An 18,643-nucleotide genomic window follows, 5' to 3' on the forward strand; every position below is an offset into this window, starting at 1 on the left:
GTCATCCTCTTTTCCCTTTTCATGCTTTGCAGAAGTGACGTTTCTCTGCTGATGCAGAACTTAAAAGGGACCGTTTTATTGTAACAGAGTTAATTCGCAGTCTAACCTTGAATAATGCATTAAAAGCTCTCCAGCTAGCTGTTGTTTACATCAAGCAGAAATATACATAATGCAGCGGGCCTCAGGAGGGAGAACCAGGCTTGGAAGTGAGCCCACAGTACGTATGTCACCGCTCCTCGCTCGTATCATACTGAATCAAAGTGGGGAGAGTTTTATTTGTTGTGATGTGAGCGAGTGAAATGTTTGCTCTGAAAGGAAAAAAAAACAAAAAACACAAAACGTGAGATGTGAGCGGGGTTAGAAACAGGCAGGGAGCGATTCACATCCAGTCTGCTAACATTTTCCCCCCTTCCTCTCTTTCCAATGCAAATGTCGGACTGTCATTCCCCGAGTGAACCAGATGGATGAGCAGAATGAGCCGCCCACACGCACACTTTGACGTGGGTGGGGGGGTGTTGTTGGTGTTGGTGTTGGTGTTGGTGGCGGTGGCGGTGGTGGCGGTGAGGGGATCATGGCTCAGTCGCTTCGGTTCCTCGGTTATCGTCCATCCGTCCGGCAGACACCCAGGAAAGAATGAATCATTTATAACCATTTCTCGTCTGGCTCGTCCGACTGATGTGACAGCTGGCCACCAAATTCCCTAAATCTTGTCATTTGTCACTCTTGAGGAAAAAGTGGAATCACAGCAGAGTACTCGTGCCCTCCTTCCCCTCCGTCCTCCCCCACGTTACCCTGCGTTACAACGAGGACAATATGGCAAACCAATCTTGGACGACGCGCACGGCAACGAAATGACTTCCCATTCAACAGGCGTCCTGACTTTGCCAAAACAACACGTCTCCTCGCTGTGAATGATTCTGTAGCGATCTGTGTCGTATGAACTGATTCACAGTTTTTGTGCAGGGGCTTGAGATGATGCATCACTGCGGTTTTACCCACCGTGAATCCTTCTTGTGTGTCGGGGAGCTTCAGGCAGGTCATAAAGAAGACTGTGTTTGAAAAACTGTGTCATGTAGCAGATTTTCAAGAAAAAATGCAGTAAAGCTTTGTGGTCCCAGCTCTTATTTACTGCAATCACAGCTTAATTAGATAAGTGACAACATCAAACCATATTAAACACAGATCAATCCAATGCCACTGATGGGATTATTCTGGAAAGTTCCATTTGTAAAAGCTTGAAATAATATAACTCGCCATGAGAAACGTGCTCTCCGGCTCCCGTCTCACAACAACACAAGTTTTCTGTACGATAGCTGAGAGTTTTCCATCCATTCCACTTCGTTACAGCCTAATGACGCTGTGATTACAGCGCCAGAGGCGGCTGTAACTCAGGTGGAGGGGTGAGAAGCTGATTTTTTAACCTTTTAATCGGTCAGACTTCGCAAACACTTTCCGGGTGTGTAAACGTCTTCTCGGCAGAGCTGTGTTCACATGAGATACGCTGGAGCGTCGGAGGGATTAATTGCCTCGCCTAAGGGGAACTTCAGCAGGGGCAAAAACAGGAAGGGGGGGTGGTACTGAAAAATGAGAGGAGACTGTCTTCCCCTATTCATATGAAGACACGAAAACATGTGTCTGGCTGTTGTCCATCACTCTGGACTGCAGGACGATTGCAAGTCAAACTGGAGCCGTGATTTCATCTGGTGTTCTGAAATATTTCACACCATCATTTTTGACAAATTCTGCAGGAATTAATCATAATCGTTCACGAGGCCCCGAAAACGACTCGCGTTCTGTCGGACAAATCAGCGCCTTGTTTTTCATTTGGAATTATTGTACACGGAGCGGCGCCGATAACAGGCTGGCGGGCTGTAAACATTTACAGAGTTTTGTCTCAAAGTAACAAACTAATTATGATCGAAACAGAAATGTTGGATACAAGATGAAGGCTGCGTGGTGCAGAGGAGCATGAAACACACAGTTTGTTCATTTACACAATGAAACTGTGGATCTGAATTTAGATGTGATAACAGATTAAAGATCATCACTTTAACCCCGTGTTTGAAACAGCCAGTGACCCACCGGTAACATGTTCACTATAGAAATTCTGATTCTACCTTTTAAGTTTGATAGTCTTTGAATTATATCAATAAGACGTGAGGTCCAGTTAGTTTTTTGCACAGTTATGACGGTCGGTCGGTGGAAACTTTCCTTCAGCTCAGATATCACTCACAGCTATCAGGGGATGGGGGCGGTTTCATTACCAGCCACCGAGGCTGCGTGTTCGTGTCACACCACCGGATATTTTTAATGACACCTGGAGATATTTCTAGCTGCTTCTGTGTCGACCAAAACAAGCTATTTCCGTGATCGTGGCACCAGAACAGGTATTTTGAGCCAAACCGTGATGTTTTCTTAACCCTGACCAAGTGGTTTGTGACGAGAGAGGAAATTGGACCAAAACAAACGACACATAGATGCGTTCAGTTTGAACTTATATCTCTGGTTTTAAGTCTTTTATATCACGACACACACAAGCTGGGTGTGTACTGACAGATTTCTTGTTGTAGGTTCCACGCGGTTTTGTTTTGTAGTCGTGTTACAGCATGAGCAATGCAAACGATCCTCAAGAACACATTTAAAAGTAAGACTGAAGTTGACTGCGACTGCAACTTTATAAAAGTAACGCTAACTTTGTAATCCAACCAGTTATAACCTGACAACATTTCAAGATTATTGGATTTTAGACTTTTTAAGGACCCACAGAAACCCTGAGTACTTCATCGCAAGGACGAACACAAGGTCAGGCAATGTTTGATCTTTGAGAAACTCCATTAGTACCGATACAGATCTCTCAGACAAGTTCACAACTCCCCCGTCCCCTTCAGCAACGCTGGTCTGAAAATATACCCATCGTATTTGCTTCTTGGCTTTATCAACAAGAACAAGGTTTGAAAGCCGGAAATGTCACCCTATAGCAAAGTAATGAGTCCTAATCAATAACTTCAGAGGATTATTCTGGGCATTTTTGTATCAAAGCGCAGTGAAGTCTTAATTAATGCCCAAAACACACACACAGAAGCCTATGACTAAGTCTTTTGAACCCTAATCGCACAAATTCATTACCTCAGCAGACGACCTCTAAGCCTCTCAGGATAAAGTCTGTGTAGCGAACCTGACTCCTGTTGTCGCCGGCGGCTCGGCTAACAAGAAAACGAGCTTGTGAGTGTCGTTCGGACGTTACAAGCATGTTGCTTCAAAGGCTGATCTGATGGCAGCCCGGCTGTCCAAGTGACAAGGTCGGCGGCAGTAACCCAGCAATGATCTCAGCAGTGTGGCTTTTTCCAAGGAGACGCGTCATCGTCTCAGCGTATTTTTCTATAATCTGAGGAGCTGGACACTGATCCTATCAGAACAGAGATCTCAACAGATAAAAAAAAACAAACAAAAAAAACAAGCGTCTGAAAAGATGTCCGCGTGTTGACTCAAGATTTCCTCAGGATTACACCTGTGATGAAGCTCTTAACTTGATTATAATCTTAAAGTTGGTGTAAAGCTCATTATATTTGTTTGGAGGTTTGAGAAACTTGGAAAAGAGGAACACAAGTAATTTTCAGCATCAGAGGAACAGATATCTCAGAAAATTAAACGCTTGTTTCTGAAATGTTGACAGCGCATAAATACCCCGTTTCTTTGGCTGAGCTTCTCGTGCATTTTCACTTCCGCCTCACAGCGTCTCCTGCACACCTTCCATCCCAACTCTTTATTAATTTACAAATAAAGTGACTACGCTCCGAGAGCTCCTAACTTAGCCTGAGGGTTTATTGACTCAGGAAACGTCTTAGAGGGACTCTGAGCAAGGAAGTGACAGAAGCCTTAGTGAGGAGGTTTTTTTTTAAAAGTTGGGATTGGTTGAACAAAAAAAGAAAACAGAGATGAGAAAGAAGCGGCATGTCTAGCTCCTTAGCTCTCTAAATCATCAGCCCAGGACACAATGTGTCATATTGAAACTGTTATTGGTTAAGAACTTTTTTAAAGCACATTTAAAGTCATCTGAGGTAAATGATCAAGATCACACTTCTAGCAGATTACCTGCTTTTTAAAAACACCTGCGTATACATGCAGATGTTGGTATAAAAGTGGCATAAGTGAAAGCACAGAATGGAAAGCTCCTTTTTCAACTTCAAGGTCAATATTGTTTTTTGCTAATGACAAAACAACAAATTATCCATGCAATTATATGAACTAAGTTTCAGGAGCATTCCACCTTAACTGTCCTCCATGTTATGTTGCATTCGGAGATCGATACTTCAGGACGGCGGCGAGCGGAACAAGCTACTGCTAACGTGAGTTGTTCAAAAACTTTCTTCTAGTAAACTCTGTGTACACAAACATTGTACTAAATGCTCGTGTTCATGTGTAGAGACCCTGGTGACACTACGAGCAAAGTTTCATGTTGTGTCGAGCCTTCTTACTGTTTTAAATGCCCCTGGCATTCCACTGAAAATGATTTTGACCCGAAAATGAAAATACGGTAAATCTTAAAAGTGGCGCTTTCGTCGTAATTATGCATTTAAGGGAATGTTTGACTCGGGTACATTCACAAAAAGACCCTAGACTGCATTTTGGCGAGTGTTTCACTTTAAGCAGTAAGTGTAAAAAACACACCCCGACACCTGTGTGATGTTAGTTTGAGGCTACTAAAACACTCGGTCAAGGTTACAGAGAGACTAAATATTGAAAAAGTCAACACATCCCATTAGTGGCCTTAAGTCAACATTGACTTTATCAATATTTGACTGCCATGACCTCTCCCTTATCTTAACTAAGAGCTTGCAGTTCACTTAAAATAACCATCAATCACACTTTAAGTGCCAGCAACTGATAGCGTAGGAAAATAACTTAAATCGGGTTTAGTATAAATGTTTCCTGACAATGATCCGTTTGATTTTCTACAAATTGTTTCTGCTGATGCAAAATGAGTTGAATCTATGTAAAGCACATTTTGGGGCAGAGGGTTGTTTTATCCAGACTCAACTCTACAGCTGTCACCGCCATGTTCTGCTTTCCGTTCGCTATTCCACCACAATCCCTTTTCTTTCAAACCATCCAAGCGTTTGAGTCCCCAAACTTATGAGCTCAGTTTCTATCCACTGCTCCAGTCTCGGGCATGGAGATCCTCTTCCGGCCGTTAAGCCACCGACTTTCGCCAGCTTCGACTGCCAGCACTTGCACGGCGTTCACCTCAAGATCTGAGGATTAGCGAGGACAAGCCAGCAGTAGCCGAGACTCTTGGGCCTCCTCGGCAGACTGGGCATTAGTAGAGAGGGACATGGGAGCTTGGCAGGCTTCCTCCACCACCCCGGCTGGCTGCTACACCGGCGCTGCTGGCGCTGTCGCAGAGATTCAGGGGGATGAAGGTGGGGGAAGAGGGAGAGAGCTGTGAAGCTGAGGGAGGTAGAGGACGAGGCAGTGGGGGATTATCTCGCTGCAAAATGCACTGTAGGGAGGCCCAGATGGACCAGTGGGCTGTGGTCTGCTGTGATGCCAACTGTGTGTTATGGCACATATACATATACATATATATATATATATATATATACACAAAGACACACGCAAACAAAAAGCACAAAGTACGCACGCACCAAAGAGTGCATTCATTATGCAACGCCTAGCTTTTGGAGCTTTGAATCTAATTATATTGCAGACTGTGCACACAAATATACAGTATATATAAACACACACACGTTAGCACTCCCACTGGGATGTGTATCTAATATACAGTTTGCACATTGCAGTGACACATATCACAAATAGGCTGTGTGAGCGGAGGAGAGGCTGCAGGACGGGACGGGAGGGGAAGGAAGGGGAGGGGTGCGAGTGGTGGGTGTCTCCATCTGTCAATTTGAAATGCTCAAATAAAGCCGAAACTATAAATGTCTGTGCTAATTCTGACACCGTTCACACAGGAAAAAAAAAAAAAGGGGGGGGGGGGGTACCATGAATAACGAAGACGAGGTGTAGCTACGTATGCCTCACTCCCTGGCACGGCGGAAAGCGAGCCATGAAATGTGCTTTTTTTTTTTTTTTTTCCGAGAAACCCGACAAAAACCGTTGTGGCGAATTTCACAGACGCTCCCGCTTCATCGTCTAAGTGTGAATTTGTATGCACCACAGCTATAAGACGATTTCTTTTGTGTAACGGATAGAGAGGATTATATCCCAAGGCAGCACATTGTTGTGTAACATTGAGGCAATAGCAGGAAATGACACCTCCGCAGTTGCCAAGTGTTTCAAGAGGGATCTGCGGCACCCCGCTGTTCTTTAGTTAAACAGCCAAAAGGTATGGCTGCAAAATGAAACCCGGAACACAAGTTACACAGATATGCAGACAGATATTGGCTGAAGATTAGAAGCTGTCAGTTTGAATCTATCTCTGCGAGACAAGAAGAGACAGTTTACAGCAGGCGCCCTTCAGTGCAGGATTTAACCCCCGACTGATTTCGGCTGCTCTGGGATCAGCAGTCGATGGCGGCTTGAAGAGGGAGCTCGCTGTGGTGAACGCGTATCAACACGCGGCACTAAATCATTATGACAAATGTTAAGACAACACTCATCCCGTGCCCGCAAACGATGCAGAACACCAGTTTCATCCACGCTGGGCCTGTGGCGGTGCAGCCGTTGCGGCCTTTCACGGTTTGAAGTTTTGACCTTTAATTATCTTAATTATCTTCCCTCATTAGGGCCTCTCTGTGTGATTTGTAAAGATGGCTGTGTGGCAGGTCCCGCGTCAGTTGGACGTGTCGAGTTTTAAAGCTTTGTAAAGTTTTGAATTTGTGACCTTTAATCCCCCCATTGGGCCAATTAGTGCATTTTACTTTGAAGGGTCAGTTCGCCCAAACAACAAAATAACACATCTGCTCACACACTTCCAATGATAAGCAGCCGTGGAAATACCAGCCCAGTCCGAATGTTCCGAATGATCCGAATGTTAAAGTCAATGTCAGTGCAGACTGTGGATTAGTTGGTGTCACTTCCACAATCTCGGCATCAATTTCCAGTCGTGTTTGTGCTGATAAAACAAGCTTCTTTGACCAAAAACATGATCTTTTCTGAACGCTAATAACTTGGTATTCATGCCTGAACCTATGAGGTATCCATGTGTTGCAGAAGCGTCCATTGCCAACATTTATTCTGGTCACTGGTTTGCAAATACTCAAGGTTTTAAACATCAGCGTTGTTAAACAGCGTCTGTGTCTCTCTGGACGTTAGTAAGAAAGTACCTCCATTGAAAACTCACTATACATCTTATATATCATCATTTTTTAATGTCATTTTGTAAACCTGCCCTTTGACTGTCCAGAGCACAGTAAAAAAAATTGGGTGCCTAAAAAATAATGAGCTAAATAATCAAACTGAATGTTTTCAGATAAGGGGGAATGAAACCTTTTGTCCTGGTGCTGAATTTGTTCACAAAACTTGGGGGAATATAGAATGTGTGCTTTACTTGATAACAGTCAGTGTAGGTAGGCAGCAGACTTCTCCTGCTGACAGGATTCTGGGATTTTTGGATAATACGCCCTCCGTCTAGGTTGTGGGTTGCAATGACGCGGTGGCACTGTCTGTATTTCAGCTCACTGATGTGACTTATAGCAACTCTGCTGAAAACTTTAACCCGCAGACGAGATGGTCGTGCTTTGTTATGTTTGAATTTGATGCAACTCGCACTGAAGTTCATCTGCCGGCCTTCAGTAACTTTGCTCCTGCCGTATTCATCTGTTCCTGCATTGTGGGAAGTGGTTAAAGGTAAGAAGAGACAGTGTGTATCTCTGTATTCACGGCCTGCCCAAATTATCTATTTTTCTAATTCTGACGTGGGTCATGGGCGATGTCTAACCGTCACCCTGACCACAGCAGCTACTCTTGGATTAAATTATGTTCAATTATTTCACCACCTTTTCCGCTGCCAGGGCATCACTGTAGCCATCACCCCCAAATCGAATATAGTGACATCTGTATTTGGGTTTCTAAATGTGTGTCTTCATATCTTTTAATATGTTGTACCTCTGTTTATTTATCTTTTAATTCTATGTAACTGCAGCACATTGAATGTCTCCATGTTTGTCCTTGACCCAAAACAGTATCGTCCAATAAAAACTTAATGGTAATAACATAATAATAATTGAATTAGTCGCCTGCTGTGGTGACTGCTTTGTGTTCCCTCTTGTCCTCCAGATTCATTCAGTGGTCACAGCGTGTAGAAACATCACAGCGCTGCTTTACATGTCATTTGCTGAACACATCATTTTTCTTTTAGTTTGAGTTTAAGACGGCAGCCGCAGCGACCACTCACCGTCGCCCCTCCGCAGGCGGTATCTCGGCCTCTCCTTTGTGTCTCTGCCACTGTCTCTGTTGTTATTGTGACACGGCGACTCCTCCTCCGTCAGCTCCTCGCTGTGCTCCAGATCTCCCTCTGATATCGGAGACGCCGCGGGCGAGAGCTCGTCCAGGCTGCCCTCCGCCCTGGTCCCTGAATGGTTCCCAGTGTTCTCACTTTGATTCTTCTCCCCGCCCAGCGCTCCTTCCTCATTCCCCTCTTTGTCCGCTGCTTCAGCCTGAGCTCCCGGTTCTGCGTGGTTTCTGGGACTCGAAGGGTTCGAGGGGCTGCAGCTGCCCAGGGAACCGAGCACGGAGCTGGGGCTGGAGTGCAGGGAGAGGGAGGGGGTGTCTGGTTCTCTGATCCTGGTGCACGGGGCCCCGTAGGGTTCCTGGACGAATCCTACAAACATCACCCCCTGGTCAGCAGCATCCTGGATCTGCTGTTGGGAGCATGAACAGAAAAGAGATGATTAAATCAGAATGATAATAATAAATGACACAAATACAGGAGATGTGACTGCTGCCATTTTGTCTGATTGTAGGATCAGAGACTGATCAGAAAGTCCATCAGCTTCTAGTTTGAGGAGGATGGTCCTGGACCGGAATAGACCCACTTAAGTTTTGGTGCAGGATAAATGGAGAGATCGAGGAATTCTTTCTACTTTCTTTTTTCACCTTTTTGTTATATTCTCGGGGGAAGATGCAGGAACTTGATGAAAAAGATTCAGGCATATTCAGGTGCCTGGTAGAATTTTATTTGAATCGTAGATCTGGTGGGCTTAAATTATGGTTCAGCAGTTATGGATGGTTTGATATACAGTGATTCAGGGTTATCAAGTTTTATATTGGATCAGGCTTTATGGGATCAAAGGAGACTGCTGGGCCTCAGCGGAGGTATGTGCTCGACTACTCTACTCTAATTTGCTGCTTTTTTATCATCCGTGAAAGAAAATTGATAACTGTAGGTCTGAAAAACTTTATTCATATAGTATTTTCACCAACTACAGTTAAAAAGTGCTTCACAAAGAGCAATAAAACCCGAGGAAGATCCAGATTTGTTTTTGTTGGATCCACATCAAATTATCCTCCTTTACCCTAATATGTTTTATAAACAACTATCCATGAATTATTCCCTGAGAAATTTGTCAGAAATGTAGGAAAATTGCCTTTAATGCAACATTAAAGAAAGTGAGAATTGGGATCCTTCCCATTATCCGGATACGTAGATAATCCGGAGAACCCCAGGGAGAGTTGATAGGGTCTCTTCTGGGCAGAAACCCACCCCCCATTAAAGTTTTGTGGAAATACATTTTTGCGTAATCTTCTGACAAACCAACAAATAAACAGAAACTTGGCGAAAACATTAAAGTCCTTGGCGAAGGCAAAAAAAAAAAAAACATTCAGTAAAAAAGTCTTGAAAGATTCATCAAGAAAGTCAGAAAGCTAATCGATGATAAAAATACTTATTGGTCACAGTCCTAGAATTGCTTGCGTAAAGTGTTGGAGGTCTTGGATATGGAGCTGCTGTTGCACCTTTTTGGGTTTAGAGCGTCCGTCAGCAATATGTAGAAATTGGGATGCAAAATAAGAACAACCTGAAGCGAAACACACGCAAGTTACTTCCCGAGAGATCTCAAACTGAAACCAAACTTTCAGAACTAGTTTGCCATCAATTATCTTGAAATTGTTTCTCTCACCATGTTGGATCTTTGTTTTTTTTTTTACCTCGCCTATTTGTCTTTTCGCCTTCCTTCCCAGCAGTTTCTCGAATCATGCAATCATTAATTAGATTGGAGCAAAACCCGCAAACCCCAGTCAGGCCCGGGCCGCATCCCAAAATCCAGCACTCCACTTTCCCGACCCCCCCTTCATTTATTGTTGTCAGCTGGTATTTTATGTCAATATTGGGATTCTGCCACGGAGCAAGATTGAAACGTTAACTGTCAGAGAATGTTAATGATGCTATTCTCCATTTCTGCCGCCTTCCAACAACAACCGCCGACCCCGCCGCCCCTCCTCCGAGCTGAAGGCGGCGCCGGTCTCTATCTCGGAGCCGCAGTGAGGGAAGAGAATAAAAATCAAATCAAAGTCGCAGGTTATTCACTATGAAATTAAATTGGAAAAAAAAAACAAAACAAAAAAAAAAACAGTCACATTGTTTCCAGCCATATTGTTTAATATCAGTGAACGCTCTCCGGGTGCTTCCACATCATATTCCTCATACCAATATGTTGAAATGGAATTGCTGAGATAAAAGGGAGCAACTGGTGTATCTCATTTAATGGTAATGCAGGCAGTCAGAGAGAGAGAGAGAGAGATGAATGGCTGCGACTGTCTAATGTTGCTGCAGCTGATAGCAACGTACATTTGAATAGAAGGCTGTAATGATCAAATTTATTTTTAGTACCATTATCATTATCATTTTATCAAATCACTTGTTTGACAAAGTAGAGTCGTTCAGATTAGATTCCCCCCCCCTTTTTTTTCTTCTTCTCTCAGAGACGTCTTTGCCAGCAGATCAGCATCGTGTGCAGATAAACCGCAAACACACTGCGAGGTTGTGGAAGTGACAAAACGGAAATAAATCACAAAATACAAGAGCTAGAGGCGGGTGATCTGATGATTTTTAGAATCACGAGTCATCTCGAAGGTGTTCGCTGTCTTCTTCTCAGGTGAATCAGAGAGAACCGTCTGTTTCCAAACATAACGGAGCAGATCTGCGGCTCGTTGATGTGAGTTCTAGCGTGGAGGACGAGGAACTTGTGCCAGAAAAGAACTAACTTGATGCCACGTTGTGTGTTAATGGTGCAAATAAATAAATGAATTGATGCACTTTTTAAAAAGTCTGGCTGTGGTCTACGGGGCCAGGCTGAGGTTTGAGAGAATGTGTGTAATATAAGATGCTTCTCTTTCCGTACATGTTGTGCTGTGTGGCCATAAGTACCAACAGTGGTGCTTTCAATGCTAACGTTAGCATACTAACATGATCCAGCCCAGCCGCCAGAATTAAATGTTGCCACTGTACATTTCTGCAACTCATACGTTTCATACTTTTTATATATTTCTCCATTGCGTCTCTTATCATGTTCACATTTCACGTATATGAGCTAACTGTCATGTCAGGAGGAAGACGAGATGATGGTTCAGTGACAGCTTGGCAGGAAGGCTGCCAAGTCATGGCCACTGTTTTATATGTTGGGACATTTTCCAGCAGTGTTGATGGTGACTGACTAACAAGACAATCTGCAGCTGAAAACCACAACATCGGGACAATTGCCAGCTGTGTTTGCAACAAAAGATCAAGTATTCAAAGTCCAAACCTGATCTTTTCCTTTCCTTTCTAAGTAGTTTTTGTGCCTAAACCTAACCAGAACATGACAACACAAAATTAAAAATTGATCCTAAAGAAACGTAACATTGCAACATATACATTTATTCTAGCGATCGAGTTTGGTTATCACAATGTCAATGATAGCATGATTGTGTTTAGCAGTCACTGTTTATTTAACCTAACTAACAAAAACAGACTGTATGACTGAAGCTGACGGGGAAGTCACGACTGACGTTGAAAGATTTGATCACAGACCGAAGAAATCATCAAACTGACATTGTTGAAACAATGATGGTGCAAGTTGAAACATCTAAAGATGATAAAAAAACACCCAGAAGGCGATCTGAATATTTGTACCAGATTACAAGCCAATCCATCCAACATACAAGACATTTCACCAAAGTAAAATTCCCTTAAAAGCGTTGAAATCATCAGGATTAATCCTCTGGGGAACCTGAATGATGAATATTTAAAAAAAAACAAAAAAACCCCACACACGATCAGCAATAAACTCCTCTGAATGATGCTTAAGACATCTCGAATGTTTCCATTTGATGTACGCAGCCATAAAAAAACACATGGTCTTGGGTTGGAGTTTCCCCTTCAGTGCATCTATTGCAAGCTGGAACAAGATGAAACTACACAGTATACATGATATATATTCTGTATCATCTCGATCCAGCTACAATTAAAAGCGGGAACGAGATGTTACAGAATATATTTTATGTATACAGGCGGGATGAGACCATGTTTAATAACCTTGAGGCTACTAGCTAAAGGGAAGGAGGGAAACTGGATGCTGAGGGCGATGATTGAATCTGAGGATAAGAAAACGTCCTGTATGCACCACTGAGATATACTGAACAGTAATGCACTCGCTGCATTATTATTAAAGAATAAATGGAGGACAACATTAGCATTCCTCTAAACTTCTCAATCTAAATGTAAGGACAAGTTGCTCTGACCCGTGAAGGAACCGACCCGGGTCAAGAAAATGAGGTTTCGAGGTCAAAAAGCAAAAAACTTTGCATCACATCATTTCTCTTCATTAGCCGAAAATGACGCCGAGCGCCAACTTGATGAAAAATATTCTGGGAGCAGCTTTCCTCTTATTCTGCCGCCGGAATATCAACAGCTCGCAGTGAAAAACCCATTTCAATTTTGACTTGAGACCACATTTCCTATTTCCCCCCGTAAGTTATTAAAGTGGCACCAGGAGGAGGTGTCTGAAGGTCAAGATGAAAAAACCCCGGGAGAGAGAGAGAGAGAGAGAGGGAGAGATTTGAGAGAGTGAGGGGAGAGATGATAGGAGGAGAGGAGGAGGAGGAGGGATAACGACGGAGATTGAGACAGGGGAGAGAAAATGAGAGTTAAAAAAAGAAAGAAGAAGATGAAGAGGGAGAAAAACAGAAGGAAACAGAATCCATGAGAGAGGCTGAAGGAAATGGACTCACTCCTCCACCACTCATCCATGTCCACTTCCCTTTTAATAGATTTCTAGCATGGCCTCCTCCTCCTCCTCCTCCTCCTCCAGCAGTCCTGTAGCAGCTCAGTAGATTAAAATGATAACCAACAGTAATGAGGTCCTACAGGACTGTGGTTGCATGACTAATCGAAGGGCAAAACGTACAGAAAAGTTCAGCGGCGAGGCTTCAAAGGTCCGACATCACGGCCGGTAATACACAGATTAGGTAGAGGAGCTTGAATCATGATGACGCGGCGTAACGAGCTCGCAAGAGAGGAGGGCGTGTTCACATATACATCTTCTGAAGTGGCATTTCAAACGGGCTCGCGTTCGTAGCAGCGACACGCGCTACAGAGCCGATTCATTATCAGATCAGTGAGCTGCTGTTAGCTGCCTTCATCTTCCCCCCCTCCCCATGAAAAAATACAGAGATGTTAAGCTATTTGGTTTGCTAATTAACTTCAGCCTTGAACCGTTAAGGAAACACCGCTTTTTAAGAGTATTACATTCGTACATTCAGGCACTGCAGACGCACAATACGCTGCATATTGAAAAATCATAGAAATGATTAACTCTGTGTGAACCCAGAGATAAATCCTTTCATCCCGTGACGTCTGTGAGACAGATGGATTTGAGGAGGGAGAGATTTATGGATATAAAAAAAAAAAAGACCAATAAATGTTAAAACTTCACAAATGTTACAGCTCGGACCCGCTCAGAGGTGGAGAATGCATTCGCTCAAGCGGCATCACTTAAAGTGGAAACAGAGGAGAGAGAGAGAGATGACGGGTGACCGGAGCGCCGGTCGGCCTTCGTTTTCCCCGGGAGATTTCATGCCTGGTGGCAGACGAAGTTGGATTGTGAGAGCGAGGTTAGGGAGGGAACCGATCTAAATGCCACTGCTGTACAGACATTACAGATTTTGGTTTGAGAAACAAAAGGTTTACCAATCTATACAACATGATTCTGTGGTTTAGAAACTATCCAACAGTGCTCTGCCTCCACCAGCTACCTTTTACTTTAGTACGTTTTATTAATACTTTGCTATTTTCACTTCAGTAACAGATTTCTTCCATGACACAACACTGTCATCCACCTGTGGCCTGTAATCGAACAGCGCTCTCTTCTGAGAGTGATATATGCTGTATTATGGACATGCAGAAGACAAAATTTGTCCCTTCTGAGTGCAAAAAGTTATAAAAAGTTTTGTTTTGTTCTTGTGTCTCCTCTCGATTAGGTAACAGTTGGTTACGTGTAGTTTTTTTTTGATTGAGTCATGACATGACAAGATCTCTGCTCTGATTACCTCGACCACTATTGTTCCCTAAAACCAAGAGGATTAAAGACGATAAACTGCTGCATGACTGGATGAATATTTGTGGTAGTTTTTAGACAATTATGTTGACATTCTGTTGGTCGCTTTGGCTTGAGCCAAGTATAAACCTACCGTGACGTCACCCACTAGCTTGTGGGCTATTCAAGCTTGACATTATAGCCGTCACCATCTTGGTTTTCATTACCATAGTTACTCAACAGGGCGGAGCTGGGGACGATGTTCTGATTGGATGTGACTGAGAGGCAGAGGACACGCTGCGGTAGTTGTTGATTTATTTTCGATTTTACTCTGAACAGGTTATTACATAATTTACAATATAAACAGTTCTATTGACGAAGCCTTGAAACTAGTGACTGAAACAATAAACTCAGTAAGAAACTGTTTAATAAGAAGTAGAGTCATTTTCTCATAAGCTTACACACAATCCAACTTCTTTTGCAACCAGTGGAGACCTGCTGGCCATGAGAAAAAATGCATATTTAAGGCACTTTAAAGCAACGGCTTCACTTTTGAAATCAGGAAGATCTGTCCACTGCGTACACCGCCTACGGCTGAAGCAGAACCGGGTCAGCAAACGTTGGATGGATGAAGTTAATAAATCCACCACAAGCACATTCGTAGTTGTAGCAGAAGCCTGCCAACATGGCTCATATCAGAGGGCTGCCAACAAAAAGCTCCACTAATCCATACCTGACATCTCCTGAAATACACACACACACACACACAAACACAAACACTAACACACTTCACCGCCACCCCCCCTACGTTTTTCTTTCTTATTTTTCAAAAGTGGCAATCACGTTTAAAGAAACCCCTCTGTCACTCCTCCAACACAGTGTACTTTATTGCCAACTGTGCTCGGAGCATTCTGTGACAAGCTGCTGTTTAAAAAAAAAAAAAAAGCCTTCAGCCTTGACAGCAGGCACGTTTAGCCATGTGGCTGATTCACTGAAACACAGCTGCAAACATGTAAACATTGTGTTGTGTGGCATGTTGAACAAAGTAACGTTTTGGTAGCGGGCTGAATTTCTATTCTGGTACATTTCCTCACATGCTACTCTGCGTTGGATCCCTGACTCGGTGTGTATATATATATATAAAAAGCCTCCACATTGTCTCTGCATCTATCCTTCACCATCTCTTCCTCCCTGCTTCCCTCCTTCCAGCTGGGCGCAAACTGACAAAACCTTCAGCTTGGCATTTGTAACGCGGGCCCCTACCTTCTTGACGTAGCCCTGGATGAGCTCTGGGGTGGGCACCTGCTCGGCAGTCAGACACTCTTCCAGCTGTAGTTTGTACGGTGGGCAGACCGACTGGCTCCTTTCCGCCCTGCAGGCACCACAGTGGGGGGGGAGACAGAGAGGACAATGAGTTTCAGCCTTCGAGCCAGACAGCCTGCTGGACGAGTGCTCTCGAGCACACAGGGGGTACCCATGCGTTCACACACACTCGTGCAAACACACATTTGCGAGCAGCCTTGAAATCTCAGAAATTACAGTCATGAAACATCCACAAACAGACATCAAATCTATAATACAAAAAAAAAAAAAAAAAAATCCCCCTTATCAACAAATTGCGCTGCATCAAGAAGCTTTTGTTAATGGTATTGTTGCCCTGCGGGAGGCGGGGAGGAAAATACAATAAAACACTTAAGTGAGACAAAGATCCACAAGGATGAAGGAAAGCACATGTGGAGCACAGAGAGCAGGAAATTCAATGCAAATCTCGTCTGTGCAGCCCTCCCACCCGCCTTCAGCCCCCCCCCGCTGAGGCCATATCAGTATTTTGAGCGGGGAGAATCTATTTATATGGTGCTGTATTTTCCTATTCTGTCCTCTGGAGGAAATCCCAGAGCCAGCCCTGAGGAGACGAATGCCCCAGCCTCCATCCCCCTGCTCCTCATCCTGTTGACAAGAAGAAGAAGCCCCACACGCCCTTTTCCTCCGCGTGCTACAGAGTCTACACACACATACAGTAGGTGTGTGTGTGTGTGTGTGTGTGTGTGTGTGTGTGTGTGCGCGCGCGCTCTGCGAGAGGTACGGCTTTACATGGACACCTGATGTGTGGGAGGATAAAAGATGCTGGTGTGTGTATTAAAGGCTCTGCTTTCAGCTTCCCAGTTGATGCAAAGCCCCCCTCTGAGTCCAACTCTCATCACTGCCTCTGTGTGTGTTTTGGTGTGTGTGTGTGTGTGTGTGTGTGTGTGTGTGTGTGTTACCGAGACTTTATCAAAGAGATTTCTCTGTCATGCCCCCGACTGGAAGCAGATTGAGGAATTTAATGTATCAGCAATAAACAACATTTGGGAAATTAGTAGCAAAGCAGTTCTAACAGTTTAAAGGGAAGTTTTCTTTAGAGGAGGAGCCAGCCCAGTCGCCGTGCAGTCATTTGTACAATATTGATATTTCTACAAAACATGTCGTATCAAGCTCACATTAAATCTTTATGACCTGAAAGTCCTGTTGAGAGGCGGAGGGGGAAGATGGTGGTGTGACTGTAGAGGGAGGGAAGCTGCCAAGACAGTGACTGCAGTTCAAGAATGCATCTCAACACCTGTAAGTGTGAAACCCCTGGATATTTTTGACAAGGAACCACAGCTTGTCAACATCTTTAGGCCTGAAACCAGACAAGACGGCATACGGCTGTGTTTGTGGCAACAAAATCAGGTATTTAAAGCTGAAACATGATCTTTTCCTGAACCTAACCAAGTGGTTTTTGTGCCTACACCCGTCACAGCGATCTCACATCATAAAATAGAAAACGGAGCTTAAAGTAACATAAAGCTGCAACATAAAGTAAAGTTCATCATTTACTCTGGCTGTTGTGTTGGGATATGTACGTATTTAGTGTACATCAACTGGTCAAGAATAATTGTGAATACAACTCCCCTTTTCACGCTTTGGTTTTTCTACATGAAGATATAAACTAACCTTTGAGCGAACAGCGACTGGCTGCAGCTTCATATTCAGCAAATAGATCTGAAAATCAATCTTCTCTACACTCAGCAAGAAAGCAAATACAAAAACCCATCAAACTGCTCCTGTTATTTCACTAAAACACAGCAAATTAAACTAACTGCGTGCCTCATTTTGTCTTTACAGGATTTGCTGTTGTTCGCATGAAAAATGCAAATTAAAGGGGACACCCAGCTGTTTAGTAATGTAATGTCATGATGGGACTCACAAGAGGCGGGTTTTTAGAAAGGAACAGTAAAAAAGTGCAGCAGAGACAGAGACGTTCGGTCGAAGATCCAGAAACACTGGAAGTGAGCAGCCTCACTCACACTCACCTGCCTGGTAAACAACAAAATGTTCAAACTTTAAACCTCTAGTCCATCACACACTGCTTTCTTCTAAAGATTTTTGCTCTCCAAGACCGAGCTGGCATAATTTGAGTTATTTTTTCAGGCTTGAAAAGGTAGTCGAGTCTTTGTAAAAAAAAAAAAAAAAAAAAAAAAAAAAATCACTTTGACATATAAAGTTGGAGGAGTGCCCCTTTAAAGTTCCCCTGAGCTGCCAGAGTTTTAATACACAAAAGACACGCGCCTGTTCAGACGAGCTTCTTTGTATTTCCTTGATGTCTTTTTGCTTGATGAGTCTGAATCTGTTTTCTTTCCCAGCCCTGTCAAAATATTCCATTTTCACTGTCTGAACAAACATCGCTAACCTTCATCTTCACAGGCTCGCTCCAGTCAAAGTCTAGTATTATCCCCACATGAATCAGAATCAGGCACTTTAAAAATCACTTTAGGACCCTGGCCTTAGACCTAACGGCATAACCAATGGACACTTACATCATCCATCCAGCTCCCCACAAAAAGCAACATCGTCACCGCACTGCTGCTCTGCTGTCACGACACCCGGCGCTGTGCGTACAGATCGCTGTCGCAGCACACAGCGGAGCAGAAACTGGGCCGACTGACTCGTGAAGTACAAACTTCAAACGCTCTGTGAAACATTCATTACGACGAGCTGAGAGCCGCCTCTCACTCTTTTTTTTTTTTTTTCGCAGCGTCATAACATTCAAAGGCGCGATGGCGGCAGACTGGTGATGCTGTCAGAGCAGGTGGATGTATCCTCTGTTGGTTCGCCATGAAGCACAATCAACCGTGTTCAGGATGCAGAACAGAGAG

At 43.8% G+C, this 18,643-nt stretch overlaps 1 protein-coding gene across 2 annotated transcripts in view; it reads right to left on the minus strand.

The window, feature by feature from the left end:
- LOC119006607 (raftlin-like) overlaps positions 1–18,643 on the minus strand; it is a 214,894-nt gene that overhangs the window by 39,001 nt on the left and 157,250 nt on the right. For both annotated transcript variants that reach the window (XM_037075495.1, XM_037075496.1), the window contains 2 exons: positions 15,732–15,840; positions 8,354–8,819 (listed from right to left, as the gene is read on the minus strand). In XM_037075495.1, the coding sequence (XP_036931390.1) occupies positions 8,354–8,819; positions 15,732–15,840 (575 nt within the window). The remainder of the gene's footprint in view (positions 1–8,353; positions 8,820–15,731; positions 15,841–18,643) is intronic.

This window comes from Acanthopagrus latus, chromosome 17, assembly GCF_904848185.1.
Source record: "Acanthopagrus latus isolate v.2019 chromosome 17, fAcaLat1.1, whole genome shotgun sequence".
In the NCBI taxonomy this organism is placed as follows: Eukaryota; Metazoa; Chordata; class Actinopteri; order Spariformes; family Sparidae; genus Acanthopagrus; species Acanthopagrus latus.